The 15,977-nt window shown below is 39.3% G+C and overlaps 1 protein-coding gene across 1 annotated transcript in view; it reads right to left on the reverse strand.

Annotated features, from left to right (window-relative positions):
* Col4a6 (collagen type IV alpha 6 chain) overlaps positions 1–15,977 on the reverse strand; it is a 293,605-nt gene that overhangs the window by 142,980 nt on the left and 134,648 nt on the right. The window contains exon 3 of the mRNA XM_028876978.2: positions 12,627–12,710. Within this exon, the coding sequence (XP_028732811.1) occupies positions 12,627–12,710 (84 nt within the window). The remainder of the gene's footprint in view (positions 1–12,626; positions 12,711–15,977) is intronic.

Consider the following 15,977-nt stretch of genomic DNA (forward strand, 5'->3'; position numbering starts at 1 on the left):
CCTGAAGTTTTGATAATGGATTTAACTAGGTCACTCAACTCCCTGTCACATGCTTCAAAAGCAACCCATGTTAGAGGCATTTTGAGCTTCTGGGATTCCCTACTGCTGAGCCTCCCTCTGTTTCTTCCTGAGCTCTTTTGTGGTATCTCTGTGGTTTGGGAGAGTAATATCAAACCTATGTGGATAGACAGGTTTGGGTACATATTTTAGTTCATGGAGTTAAACAGGTTTTAAGAACAAAAAATGCTCACTGGATGTGCAGCTTTTTCTCTCTATGTATGCTTAGTTAATAAATTCTTCATTGGCATTGCAAAGACTTAAATGCTTAACTCCAGGCTTCTTTCTCTTCCTTGAGCTCTGTGAACTTTAAGGTTCCCTTCTTATAGCAAAGAGGCCCTGTCTACGGAACCCCCTCTCTTCCTTTTGTTTGCTTTCTTTTTGTCTCTCTCTCTGGGGAAACCTGGCTCCTGAACCCTGGTTACCTCTCCCTCCATTCCGGGCCCCACAGCATGTTTCTCTCCAGCTCCCTTCTTTGCTCAGAGCTTTATTGGCATTTCTCCCAGCAACATGGGAAGGGGACAGAAATCACTGACTCGTGTCAGCTCTGTGAGGGAACCCAACTAAAGCAGTGCAATGCCAAGTCACTACAATTACATGAACTAGCAAAGACATGCACAGGGACAGAAGCCATGATTTCTTTGATATGAACGATAATAAATCATATACATTAATCTTCCTGAAGGAGGAAGGAATGAGCATTTGTTTTGAGTTTTCAAAAATGAAAAAGTAAGTCTGTGCACAGTATGAGACTGCCAGTGTCACAGCTGGTTCAGGATAAGGGCACAACACTAAGGTACCTGACTGATTTTTCCACTTTAAAATCTGTCTCTTATGAAAAGACTTCCTTTTTCTGCCTCCATGATACTCCAACCTCTGTTTTTTATTCAAAGTTTCCACAACAAAATTCATTGATCAGGAAACAGATGACCTTGGAGAAACCATCAAGTTGATCTTCCTCCCTGGATACCACAGGAAATCCTTGGGAGGTTCTAGTGTCCCACAGAAAAACCATCTCACAGTCTACCTCTGTGATGTGGATTCCATTTGGCTTGAGGATGAATGCTTTTAATGGGATTGGCAGGAACTATGCAATGCTTTGAAGGGGTTAAAGGAATGTAATGGAAAGGAGCAAGCACCATTTTCCAGAGCATTCAAACAGTAAAAATAGGATACATTCATCTAACTAGAAGCCAAGCACCACCAAGTCACTAGCTCAGGTGAATGTATATTTGTATGTTCTAAGGTGGACTCATTCAGAGAAATGTAGCATCTAAACAGCAGACAATGTAAACCTCTTATTCTTTACACTAGAGGTTTTGGACATGCCACTCAACTTTTATAAACAAGGAGTCTGGTATTTGTCCTTTATGTCTCTTACTTCAACCCACCCCATTTATCTCCCACCAACTTAACCTTCCCAAAGAAACATTTCTGTAACAATGTTTTAAAGAGTTTCTTAATCATACCAATACATACAAACTTCTTTGCTTTGGGGGTTTTGTGTCTGCTCTTTAGACTTTGAACTATCTGCATGGCCAGGTAGGTAAGCACTCCACTGTCCCTTCCTCCAGGAAAGGCTTGGTGTTTGTAATATGTTTGCACTGTCTAGAGTGCCAGCACCAATGTTAGGTCCCTGGGTGCTTTCTTTAAATGTTTGTCTAGAGGGTTTGAACCTCACATAACACAACGAGAAAAATGAAATAGAGAATCTAGCCTAGGAATCCACTTCTGTAGATTTTTTAAGTGGAAGAGGTCATTGAATAATTGGACATGTGCCACATTTGTTAAAATAAAAGCCCTTTTGAAAGATGACAATGAAGCCAATTTCTGCAAAGTAATGTACATTTTCCCATTGACTTTTACTAGTGTGCAAGAGAGATTCTGTACAATTAATTTTGTTGAACATTCTTGGAAGACTTGCATTAATACATTCCCCCCACCAAGTAGACTCCAAATGATTTCTCTGACATATACTCAGTAACTTCAACTCTATAATCTGAAGTCCATTGCAATGAGTTTCCATACAGTGAGTGGCCTGCAAAAGGGGAAAGACCTGTTTAGAGCTGCAAGATATGACATGATCCCTCCCAAACTTGTCATCCCAGAAGAAAACCAGGCTTTACTTAAGCATGAAGTTCATTTCTTTAGCCCTTAAAAGACAAAAACATTAGTAAACATTTTAAAATCCAAACAAAAATTGATGGTATTCTGGCAGTATGGAGTTATTGCTTGCTGGGCTAGAAAAATAAAGGGAATTGATTTTTAAGTATCTGGTCTATGTCTAAGCATATTTTCTTCACTCCAAGTATTCTTCAATTCACAATAGTCCAAGCACTGTAAATAATGTAGGGAGTTGAGACAATGATGGGCATGGGGAGAAGAGCCATTTGACATAATAGGAAGAACAGGAAGCAAGGGGAATGAGATGCTTGGTTTAGAGCCTTAGCTATGTCACTTGAAGGTGGCCATGGAAGTCTCTTAACCTTTCAGGTACTTTCTTGTAAACACTTTCATGTTTAATATGAGAAGAAAGAGTACTCCTGGGCATGTGATGAAAGTCTTTTACAATCTATGATTTATAACATTGGTGCTGGATCCAACCTTCCCAAGTTTGAGATTCTGCAATCTTTCAAAATTTTATTCATTTTATGCATATAGGTGTTTTTGCCTGCATGTGAGTCTATGCCCCATGTATATGCCTGGTGCAGGTGTCAGATTCCCTGGAACTGGAGTTACAGATGGTTGTGAGCCAATATATGGGTCCTGGGAGTTGAACCCAGGTCTTCTAGAAGAGCAGTAAGTGCTTTTAACTCCTGAGCCATCTCTCCAGGCCCAGATTCTGTCATTTTGAAAAAAGTGCTTTTTGCTGTCTCATTTCATCTTCTGAGATCTTCACTGTGTTGCTTTTTGTGGTGCTCTCAGGGTGAGGCTCAAACATTCTTTGCATTAGTCTTCTGTATGGAAATCACAAGCAATCTGGTGACGGCTACTTTTCTCTTATGCAGAGTTCTTTTGTATGTTTGCTGGTCCTCATGTAGTTTAAGTGTGGTCTATGTCACTTCTCAAATTGTGGGTCATGGGACTTTGTAATTGAATGTGGGGTTCTTAAAACTTTTGGCAAAGGTAAAGGTTTATGGATACACAAGGACCAAAAACTGAATTCAGAATCAAACACATAATGAATCTGAGGTGTTTCAGGCAGTACTTGCCTTTGTGGCATTATACAGCTTCACTGCAGCCTTGATTCTGAACACATAACACTAGCACTAGGTACTGAACATGCCACACAGTTGTCAATGGATGCTGTTGGAAACACATCCACTTAGGTCTGAGATTACTATATGTTATGAATTGCAGTGCTTTTCATATATATATATATATATATATATATATATATATATATATACACATACACATATACGAATACACACGCACACACACGCACACACACATATATAGTGGTGGTGGTTTGAAATAAAATGGCCCCTAAAGGGAGTGGCACTATTAGGAGGTATGGCTTTGTTGGAAGAAGTGGGTCACTGTGGGGGCAGGCTTTGAGGTCTCCCATGCTCAAGCTAATCCCAGTGTCTCAGTTGACTTCCTGTTGCCTGTAAGATGTACAACTTTCAGCTACTTCTCCAGCACCATGTCTGCCTGCACACAGCTGTGTACCACCATGATGATAATGGACTGAATCTCTGAACTGTAAGAGGGCCACCCCAATTAAATGTTTCCTTTGTAAAAGTTGCTGTGGTCATGGTGCCTCTTCACAGCAATAGAAATCCCAACTAAGACATATACATTGCTCTTATAGAATGGTTTAATTACAAGAAAGAAAGACTTCTAAATGTTTTTACATTATTCCTCAGCATGTGTCTTTGGATTTATTGTGGTAGAATGTTTGATTTTAAAATTGATGCTTGAGTTGTTGACTTTAGTTTCATAAAGAGTTATTAATTGAATTTTGGCTTAGGATTAGGTTATTATTTCCAAGAATTTCTGAAATGGCTGTACACATACTTCTTTGTACTATTTATATGAAATGGCCTTTCTTAGCATCAACAATTAGACAATCAAAATATCCATCAACTCTGAAAAAAATTTAAGATGCTCTATAGATCAGTTACTTGTCTTATTGCTATAACAAAATACCTAACAACAGCTTATTTTGGCTTATAGTTCCAAGGGTACAGTCCATCAAGGTAGAGAGAGTATGGTGGCAAGGGCAAGAGGTGGGTGCTCCCATTCTTTCTATAATCAGAAAACTAATCAATGAATCTTGATACTCAGATGGCTTCCTCCTTTTTACTCTACCTGGCAGGTAGGATGGGTCTCCTACCTCTGTTAATATAATCTAGATGATCCCTCACAAACATGACCAGAGATCAATATAATCTATAATATTCTATATCTTGTAGCAGCAAATATTCAGCAGAGATTTGGATCTTTATGTAAAAACTAACAAGCAAACCTATCTAATCATTATGCAAATTTGCTTTAATCTTTAACAAATAGTGAAATCATATGTATATGGAATTGTTTTATGGTAAGATCCTTCATCATTTATCAATAGTGAATGTTGGATTTGTTATATACGTGATTGGGTTACTTAAATTTTGGGGGGCAAAAATGGGGTATGAGTAGGAAAAACACTTAGTCTAAACCTGTATTTTTCAAAGTCCTTTGATTAAACAGCCCCTTCAGTTAATAAAAAGTAACTTTGGAGTTGGGATGTAGCATCACAGCATAGTGCTTATCTGATATACATGAGCCCTAGCTAGGCTCAATGCCTAGCACTGAAAGCATGCTTCTTTACCGCATGTATGCCTTAGAAGAGATTATTAATAATTATATATCATATATCTGTTCTTCTCTTTGTACATTTACATGAATCTATATACACACACATATAAGATGAAACAGCATGTTAAAAGCCTTGGTCAGTGTCCTAGTTAGGGTTACTATTGCTGTGATGAAACACCAGGAGCAAAAGCAAGTTGGGAGGAAAGGGTTTATTTGGCTTAAACGTCTTTGTTGCTGTTCATCACGGAAGAAAGTCAATACAGGAAGCTGGAGGCAGGAACTGATGTAGAGGCCATGGAGGGGAGCTGCTTACTGGATTGCTTCACAATGGCTTGATCATCCTGCTTTATTATAGACACAGGACCACCAGCCCAGGGATGTCCCCATTCACAATGGGTTGGGCCCTCCTTCATCATTCACTAATTAAGAAAATGCCCTATAGGCTTGCCCACAGCCCAAATTTATGGAGACACGTTCTCAATTGAGGTTCCCTCCTCTCAGATGACTCCACCTAATGTCAAGTTGACATAAAACTAGCCATCAAAGGTAGTATCCTCTTCCCTCCCTCCATTCCTTCTTTCCTTCCTTTGCTCTGAATCAAACGTAGGGCCTTATCACACTATGCTGCATCTACTACTACTCAGCTACACAACTCTAGCCTTAGAATCTTAGTATCTCTAGATTTTCTTAACATAATCCTAAGTATATTGTAATATTTTCTTCCAAACCCAATGGATTGACTTGCATGTCCTAACTCTAATACCAAATTGTGAAGACCACTTATCTAGACTCCGAGATTTAGAATCTTTGGACAAGTGGCATGCTTTTGTAAAGTTCATTTCAAGGACTCTTTCCTGATACCCTGATGATGAATTTTTCATGCTTGCAGAGGTGACAAAGAATAAAGGGATGGTTATACAGACTGGTGACACTGGAAACAATCTCATGAAACAGAATGCGGAAGAGGGAGGTGGTGCGAGGAGGCCATGATGGGGAAAACGCAAAAGAGAGACGGAGAGACAGAAATGCTAAAGCGAGAGTGAGGGAAGTCTAGAGGTGTGTAGGAAGAAATTAGGGACTAGGCAGAAAAGAGAACAAGGACAAAAATTGGAGTAAGTAACTGGCAAGGGACAAAGAAGGCAGTTTCTAGGAGGAGAGAATATGCCACAGATTGATGCACAAGATGCTCACCTATGGTTTGATATCCAATATCTCTGGCATATGGATTAGCAGAATCAGTGAAAGGAAAACTGAACAGTCTCTAAAGACAAATGTCTTGTGCATATGACTCCTCAGGTATGTAAGGTGACCCCAGTCCTTCCCCTCTGAGATGGAGATAGATTTAGACACTATAAGGATAGTGAACCTTGCTGAACTAAGAGTAAATTTCAAAGCTAAAACTGCAAACAGAATGATTCCTAAGCAAGGCAGGAAAGAATGTTATGGTTCTGGCAGATAGCTATCCCTGTGACTATCTTCAAATGGCCCAACTTCAGTGTTAGGAGCCCCTGCTAGCAGCAGGAAAGAAACCATGGCTGGGGGGCTGCAGCCCTAGTTCAGTGATAGGGTGCTTGCCTTGCATATGTGGGGCCTTGGATTTGAACTCTAGTACCTCAAAAGAAAAAAAAAACACATCACTGTGAGTGACTAAAGACAGAGGAAGCTTCTTAAAGCCACCTAAAAGTCAAGATTGTCGAATGTTGCTCTTCATATCTCAATAGCACACTGGAAAGCACAAGAACTCACTCTGTGGAAAACAATTTCAGAACACAGTAACAGAGAGTATAAGGTTGATCATGGGAGGTGGTAGGTCCTTATAGGCCACATAACCCACTGCTTTTTTTTTTTAAAAACTTCAAGGTATACTGATACCCTCCGAGGAGAAAACACTAGTTGGCAAAGCTCAGGCATAACACTTAGTTCTCTAGAGAGCAAAAGAAGTCCTCTCGTCTTTGCAGTTGTGTATTCACCTTCCCCTCCAGCTACATGGCTTCTTTCTAATAGAAGCCCCCCTTCTAGCAAAGAAAATAAACTCCATGTATGTTCCAATATGATAAAAAAATGATTAAGATCATCTGTGAACATCTGCTTGGCTATGAATGCAGCTTGAGCCAGAGCACAGCCACTAACTTTTAAGAGTATCATCAATTACCTTGGACCTGAATTACAATGTGTAATTACCAAAGGACCTTTCCTACCCCCTTTCCCTTCTGCCACCCAGCAGCCACCTCCCTGCTCAGACTTGGGCCCCTTACTCTCCACCAAAGGGAAGAAACAAGTGAAATGCAATCCCATCATTTTTGCACAAGATTAAGAGGCTTTAAGGAAAAAGTTGGTGGAAAGGAGAAGGAAATCAGTGTCAAAAAGTTATGAATTATTTGAGAATGCCCTTATCTTGTTGGAGCAGATTGCTGGCAGTAAAAGAAAACATTTTTTTTTTTGCTCAAATCTCTTGTAAATACAAAATAAGAAGTTATCAGGCAAAAGAAGAGCCAATGTAAAAATCTCAGAGGAGTTAGGGAAAGCAGGATTCCAAAGCAAACAGTAAGAGCCAGAATGTGAAACCCTGACAACCAGTGGGATCCAATGAACAGGAGGAAGTGCCTTGGATCCTCCTTTTTAGTGTTGCTGTGTCCTTTCTGGGTAGGAGACTTCCACATCTTTATAGTGATCTCAGACCTAACCCAGGACATGTCAAGAAGGCCTGGAATTATACATAGTCAGTTGGTCAGCCCTTTATGAAACAGTGTATCATGCTTGACAGCCATGCAGGGTATAAGAAGACACAGTGTCTGTCCTTTGGCTGTTCATCAGACTGGGCAGTGCTAAAAACTGATTAGTTTACTGTAATTCAGCATAAAAGGAAGGATGATAAAGTAGATAACATCAGTTTTATAGTTCATGGAAAGTTGATGCTTGTATTTAAAGGATGGATTAACAGAAGGAAGTTAGCAGAGAACAAGTACAGCCAATGAATGGATAGCACCCTCAGAGTAAGTGGTGCTATCAAAAACACATACCTAGTTCTGACTATATATATATATATATATATATATATCATATATATATTTAACATTTATTTCTCACATGTATATCAAATTATGAGAAATAAATATGTTACATATATGTATATGCTTAAAATTTTGTTTTATTTTGTGAAGAGGCAAAAGTTTTGTAGTGATGAGAGGTAATGCTGGAGAGGTAAAGGCCAGGTCTTGGAGCGTTTTGTACATTTGGTAATTAAGGTTTTAATGTGAATCTATAGGGGTGGTCATTGAAAGATTTTAATCACCAGTTTCATAATGATATTTGTGTTTTGGAAAAAATAGGGAAGCACAATGATTAGGAGAGAATGAAGTAAGGGTCTGGGAGAACAAACTATACTGGATTACAGTAGTTCAGGCAAGAAACGATACAGATTGAGATTGAATAAGCTAGTATAGAGAAAAGCGAATAGTTACTAGATTGATTAAGGTAGCTAAACTGATGACAGATTGAAGGGAAAGAACACAGGAACAGTTGCTAGCTTTCTGGTGTAAGCAACTATTTGATGTGCCATTTGCAGAGAATGCTTGGCTTCCCCTAGGTAAAGCTCATTTGTCCATTTTATGATTTGGGAAGTGATGTCCTACCCAGCTTGAGAGTTTACAAAGCTTCAGTTTCCTGAGAAACTGATCTCAAATGACTCAAGTTCTTGTTGATCTGCATCCTGCTGCTGCTCCCAAGAAAACATATTTACCATTAAGTCCAGAACCTAGATGCACTGGGCACTAGTTGGTCAATTTATTCTCCTATAAACAGCTGGTATTCATTGTATCAGCTGACTTGTTCCATGGGCACCAATACGACTCACAATTTTCTTGTGAATTAGCCAATTGCTAATTCTTTCCTTCCTCCCTCTGTAACCCACAGACGTCTGCCTTATCCTACTCTATTCCCTGTTGTTTTATTATCATCCTGTTGGACCGTGTGTTAATGATCCTTTAGATACAGTGGATAGTGAGGAGTTTACCATGTTGTACATAAACACTAGAAGGCTATGACAACAGGTAAAACTCTGAAAATATTAAAAACAAAACAACAACAACAACAATAAAAATAGACCTCCCTCACACCCCAATTTCAAACACACACACACACACACACACACACACACACACACACACACACACACTAACAGGCAATAATGCCTATAAAGGAAACATGAAAGGGGTAGATATGTTAACCTAAAGTGCTTTGGTTGATCCAATGGCAGGAAAACAAAATAAAAATAAAATCAAGAGAGTAACTCAAAAGAATGCTTCTTCTGGATAACAAAACTTAGACCCAAGAAAGAAGCTTGAAAGTCAAATATCAAATTTAAATGTCTAGCTTTGTTTTTAAGGCAACGACTTTTATTTAACACTAGGAGATATGCCATCTTTTAAAAATTGTCCTTTTATAGTAAGCTAAGATTTCAGTAATAGGATTTAAGTAAGTCATGTTGTACCGTCCCTAAGACGAGAAGCACAGTGAGGCTTTGCAAAGTGCAATGCCGTTCTCCCACACTTGGCTGGAGCTTTTACCAGGTATGGCATAATTTGGAGACATCAGTCCTCAATAGCTGCAGTACAAAAGGGCTGGATTGTGGTTTGTAGGCATGCTAGGTGTTGGGAAATGTCCCAGTCAGTTCAAGAGGCCTTTGGCAAAGGAAAGGTACATACTGCCCATCAAGTTATGTAGTTGATGTGTCTTGAAGGAAGGAGGCGGCCTGCCAGGGGCTGCAGCATTGCTCAGGAGTGACCCAATCTTCCGCTCCCCTCCCAGCTGGAGAAGAACAGCTTGAAATCCAAATGGGGCCCTCTGCTCAGCTAAGGAAAACATTCTCAAATCTTTCTGACATCTGCACAAAAAGCAGACCAAGAGGTTGTCCTGCATGGTTAATAGTGCTAAAGCCAGATTAAACAACTCTGCTTGTCCCTGGAAATCTAGGAGTGCTGGAAGGGTGACAAAACAGGACACAGAGGTTTTGTGGCATTAAGCACTTACGTTCCCAGCTTGTTCTAAGAGCATGGGCCTTACTTGTTTGTGAAAATACAACATTCTGTCTCTTGCCTCATAAAATACAGGTTGGTGCACTGCAACAAGCCTGACATATATTCTCAGAAATCTAAGACTTCACAAACAGACATTAAGAAGACAGTTAACTGTTGAGTCTGTGGCTTTTTAATACTGAAACACAGCTCTGCACAGTGATAGCTCATTTTCTTCTACCCTTGCCCATGCAACCACTCATATTTGCAAAGGAGAAGCCAAACTTGGGCTCCAGATGTTTGGAACTCAAATGAAGGCTCCTCACAGAATCTTGGGGAAAAAAAATCAAACCTCAGCCTTGGCTTAAGCGGTGAGGTAGCTCCAGGTATGTGTGCCTGGTATGGGGTTGGTCTCACTTCAGATCAGTCATTGTTAGATGATCCTAATGCAACAAGTAGTTGAGGGCTTCTCAGTTCCCTGATGGTTGAGTTTTAGTCACCATTTCCTACCCACCACAAGCCATCAGGAAATTCTCTTTTCGGACAAATTTCACGTCTTCTCTGCTTCCACATGGGCCATTTTTATTTGCCATATCACTTCAAAGGATATGTGCACGAATTTCCCAGAAGACACGAACTTGCAGTAAATATGCAAGCATGGCCTGAGATTCACAGGTTGTCAGTGAATGAAGATACATTTCACTCACCATATTAGCAAAACTGTGGCAACACAAACACTCATATACCAAAGGAATAAGGATATGAATTCAAAGATGCTTTGTGGGGGTAATTTTCCAGTAGTTTTGAAGGTTGACACATATACATAATAATTCTGATCTTTACTATTTATGTAACTATCAGCACAAGAAAGTCTGTATAAGTATTTTCAATGTAGCATTGCCTTTATGAAGTGGCAAAAACACAGAACAACCTAAAATGATCAGCAAAGACCATTCATTCAACTAGAAGTAGAAGAAAAGCCCTTGAAGATGAACACACAAAGACACATACACACCCCAAACCAACCACCACCACCACCACCAAAACTGAAAATAAACAACTCCCCAACACATTTCTATTCTATTTGGGAACCAATATTTTAAATGAAGAGTGAATGTATATATGTGTGCACATTACTGATTTCACATAGAAAAGAGTCACAAAGACAGTAGTGGTACTGAGAGACCATCAAAAGAATCTTTGCTTTGTCGTACTTCTGGTACATTGATTAAAAGGAAATAAGGGCCAGCGAGATGCTTCAGATGCTAAAGGTGCTTTCTGCCAAGAGTGACAATCAGAACTCCACTTCTGAGACCAAATTGGCACAAAGACAGAGCCAATATGGTACAAAATGGTACAAGGAGAGAAAAAAGAGAGTTCCATCACTGAGGCCCAAATGGTACAGAGAGTTGTTATCCTCCGACCTCCACATGCATGAAGTGCCTTTCAACAAAATAAATCAATGTAATAAAAATCCTTTTAAAGAACGCACTGGCCTTGGTGGCTACAATAAACATAGCTTCACTAGAAGGCCGGAGTGGGTGAGTGAGTGAAGCAAACAGGTAAGAAATCAAAAGACCTACGTAATAGCTGGGAATCTGTCATCAATTTGCTGTGTGACTCCAGGAAGTCATTGTCCCTCTAAATCTGTTTCCTCTGAACAGTCAGTGGATAAGATGAAGAGCTCCCTAAAATGCTGTCCTTTTCTGAGAGCTTATGATTCTCTAACTTCATGTCTTTAATGTATAATGGGCATGATCCTTTCTGATGGCTTTTTATTCTTTTCCCTCAGATTCGGGCATAGTTTGACATTTCACTGTACTGCAAATGGAAGATAATGAAAGGGAAGGCAGAACGGTCACCGTGTTCCCTGTTTGGCTATGTATTTGAAGGTTTGGTTGACCTATTTATGCTACTACCTTCCTTTGACAGTGTAGGCTCTTTGGCTTATTGGAGTTTGATGAGAATGCAAACATAACATAATTCTAGAAGTTAGAAGATCTGAATTTTACACAGTGGCCCATAAGTTCTGGGAGAAAAACATCTATCTATAATTTTAGTAGAGTGAATGCCTTTGAATACATTTTCTACATTATACTTAAAGACACATGTTTATTTGGTGAAAATTACATGATGGCTAAGTGTATATAGACACTGATGGAAATGCTGTGTTTATTGTGATTCATGTGGCACTTTGTATGGATGTGTAAAATGTATTTTAAAACATATCCTTTATTTTAATAGAGTATTCACAAACCATTTTTATAGTTGCCTGTATTTCTGAACTTTACAGCTTCCCCACACTCTTGATTCTATCCCCCAATAAGTCAGTGATTTGGGACAAGTTGCATCCCAATCTGTAGATAAAAACTGCATCACCTGTTCCCTAGAGTGGCAGGGAGAAACTAAGTGGATATAAATGAGCTATGAAAATTTCCACATATCTACAAACATTATCATAATCTGGTTCTGCACAATCGGACTAGCTTTTGGAAACCCTCCAATGACACTGTGGGGGAGCCTTAGCATTAAATCAGTGAAGGAAACCTCTTCATGGTTCCTCAGAGATTTGACCAGTCCCTTTCTGCTTATTAGTAGTGAGCAAAGCTCCTTCCAAGTTGTTCTCATCACTTTGCTTGTGCTCTGAAATCATAAGAGTAAATTCTACACTACTTAATTTTAAAGGAAACATAAAACAGATAACATCCTCTGGGGACTATTTGTCTTTCAACAATGCAATAAGCAACTTACTCTTGTTCCCTTCTCAGGAGAGCATGTACAGCTTCCACTGCAGTCTTGGCCCCCACATGGCTTTGCATAGGACTTCTTCTGTCCCTATTTAAAAAAGAGAAAACATTAGTAGATCATGTTAACCAGGAAAAGACATTACGCCAGGGAATCTAACTTTTAGTCACATTCCTTAACCAAGTAATGGACTAATGATTTCATCCAATGATGTCATTATTTGAAAGAAAGACTCCACTTATGCTAGTGTGATGGCTATTCTTGGTTGTCAACTTGACTATATCTGGAATGAACTATAATCCAGAAATGGAGGGCACACTTGTGATCTGAATCTTAAGGCAAGAAGACAACATGCCTTTACTCCAGATCTTGAGGCAGGAAGGCACAGCTTTAATTTGGACCATACCTTCTACTGGAAGCCTAGATAAGGACAATGAAAGAAGGAAGGGTTCATTTTTTCTTCACCTGTTTGCCCTCGTCTTGCCATCAAATCCAGAAGACCAGGTGAGACACCCAGCCTCGTGGGACCGAGCAGCTACTAGATTCTTGGACTTCCCATTCACAACCATTGTTGGGCTTGTTGGACTTCAGTCTGTAAGTCATTCTGATACATTCCCATATATTTCTCAGTTTGACTGTTCTTAGGCCACTCCTGAGAACTCACCTTGAGGTGGTCCCTAGTTACTCCCTTTGTTACATTTTCAGCATCAGACATTATCTTCTACCACCAGAACACAAAATCTATTTCATTAAGGATGCCATCTTTCTTGGACAACATTGTAATCTCAATACCTAAAGCAATGTGATGACCCTCAAGTAATGATTAATGACTACCAGATGACACCATGACATGAATCAAGACTAACCTAGAAGATTTGATTTTAACATGTAGGTCTTAATGTTTTCTAAGTCCTCTCTCTACCAGATCCACAATCCAAGGACTCCACATGGAGGAAAACTTTCATTCTGACCTTATCCACTTCGGAAAAACAGCTAAACATAAATTCTAAGTGATATCTACAACACAAACTTTATCTCTAGAGTGGATTTAGTATCATTTGACTTTTTGTTGTTGTTGCTTAATAATGGTCATTTTTCCCCCAACGAGAGAGGCATATTTATGAGCTGACCTCGCACTCAATCGTTCTTCCCTCTCTGTGTAATGTGTGCCTTTTCCTAATTCTCAGAGAACACTGTGAATTTTTCAGATCGTCTCTTATCTCTTTAGACATTCCCACAATATTTTATCACCACAACACCTCCATAATAAGGTAGTGATGGCAGAGCTATGACAAAATATTACTATTTTAGATTCCAAACACCTTCCCAACATGAGCTGTTTTATCTCTCTTTTATGCCTTTGACATGCTAAGTGGTACTTTACACTTTCCAGTTTGCCCTCCATTTTACGGTATGCACACGGGAAAGTTTTTCATGAGAGTAAGCGTAAGGAATACTCTGAGAGGAGGCAGCTTGGAGCTTGGAGCTGGTGGAGAAACAGAAGAAAATAAAAATAAAACCAAGAGAGCAACTCATTTCTGTTTCATGTATTTATTATGTTCCTTTGTAATCCTGAAAAGAAAGTGATAGGATTGATATACTGGTTCTAGATTTCACCCTTGATGTCGTATTGTTTCATATGGAACATTTTTCTTCTTAGGATTATGGTTATTTTGTATTTGCTTGCCCATACATTCCTGCATTTTAAATCACTCTTCAGGGAATGTTTATAATTAGTGGGAGGAGAAAACAGTTATACATGCTATTAAATGGGGAAAGTTATATCCTTCAACTGAGAATACTCAATGGGTTTATTTTGGAGCTATGTTCCATTTCCACATGGCAACTGTTTGGTCTCCCATAATATTAGCATATCAAACTGGAGGCAGGGCTAAGCAACAGTGAAAAATTGGTCTATAATAGACAAAGAGCTTCCATATTTCTACTATAAAAGTCATGGAGCTCAATAAGATAGGAGAATAAAATGCCAATGATAGTAGCTGAGCAAAAATACAAGGAGCGGAAACTAAGGTTTCCTAGGAATTCTCCAGAACAAGCTGATAGGGAGGCATCATTGTTCTCTGTCACTGATGAAAGTAACCAGAGAAGTCCCATTAGTCATTTGGCAATTTCCTGTAATGCTGGCTCTGGCAGTATCCACAAAATTCTTCAATTACAGTGATATGGACAGAGTAAAGACGCTAAGAAAGTCGATTCTCTATCCTGAATTGTATGGGGCCACTCAAATCTCAGTTTTCTCAGTAGTCATTTCTACCATTGAGTACTCTCACCTTCCACTGAAAATTCAACCCTCCGTTTACACCTACAGAAAATTAAAACTATGAAGACCTTGGGAGATAGTATAATGCAGTGTTTTTCTAAAACTTTACCAGACCAACATTATCACTCCTATTACAAATATTTATTATTTTCCTTTGTAATCCTGAAAAGAAAATGATAGGAATAAGTTAGAAGGATGCAAGTGACTTGATCTGGTGGTGCAGGACTATAATGCCAATTACTTGGGTGTCTGATGGAAGGAAGATCACAAAGTCAAGGATAGTCTGAACAACTTAATGAGATCTTGCCTCAAAATAAAAAAGTGAAAAAGTATCTTAGAGATATAGCTTAATGGTAGAGTGCTTGCCTAGTATATGTAAGATCCTGGGTGTGATGCCCAGGGCAAAAACTAAAGACTTTATCAATAGTTTGAAACCCATATATTATGACCTAATTCTATTGTGAAGAAAAAAAAAACAGGTGATTTAAAATGAAACAATATGTATTTTGATATTGAAAATGTCCTTTAATGCCGGGCAGTGGTGGCGCATGCCTTTAATCCCAGCACTTGGGAGGCAGAGGCAGGCAGATCTCTGTGAGTTCGAGGCCAGCTTGGTCTACAAAGCGAGTTCCAGGAAAGGCGCAAAGCTACACAGAGAAACCCTGTCTCAAAAAAAAAAAAAAAAAGAAAAGAAAAGAAAAGAAAAAGTTATAATGGAAAGTATAATGACATAGTCAGCGACTCACAGCTGTGTATTGAATCATCACAAACACGGCATCCTTCTGAATTGGTGATGCTGGCCTATGGCATTGATAACTCAAATGTCAGGACTGTGGTTGAGATTGGTAACGTGAGTCTCTGAAGCAGTAAATAGCTCATTATAACACTGTGGAAAAATGTCATCTTATGAGATCTCCATGAGTAAACTGGGGGTGAGAGGGGACAGCAGAGGGGAAGGGATGGGGGATGAGAACATGAGGGAATTGGATGGTCGAGCTGGGGGAGGGACAGAGTGGGAGAGCAATGAAAGAGATATCTTGATAGAGGGAGACATTATGGGTTTAGGGAGAAACCTG

Source organism: Peromyscus leucopus, chromosome X, assembly GCF_004664715.2.
Source record: "Peromyscus leucopus breed LL Stock chromosome X, UCI_PerLeu_2.1, whole genome shotgun sequence".
NCBI classification, from domain to species: domain Eukaryota; kingdom Metazoa; phylum Chordata; class Mammalia; order Rodentia; family Cricetidae; genus Peromyscus; species Peromyscus leucopus.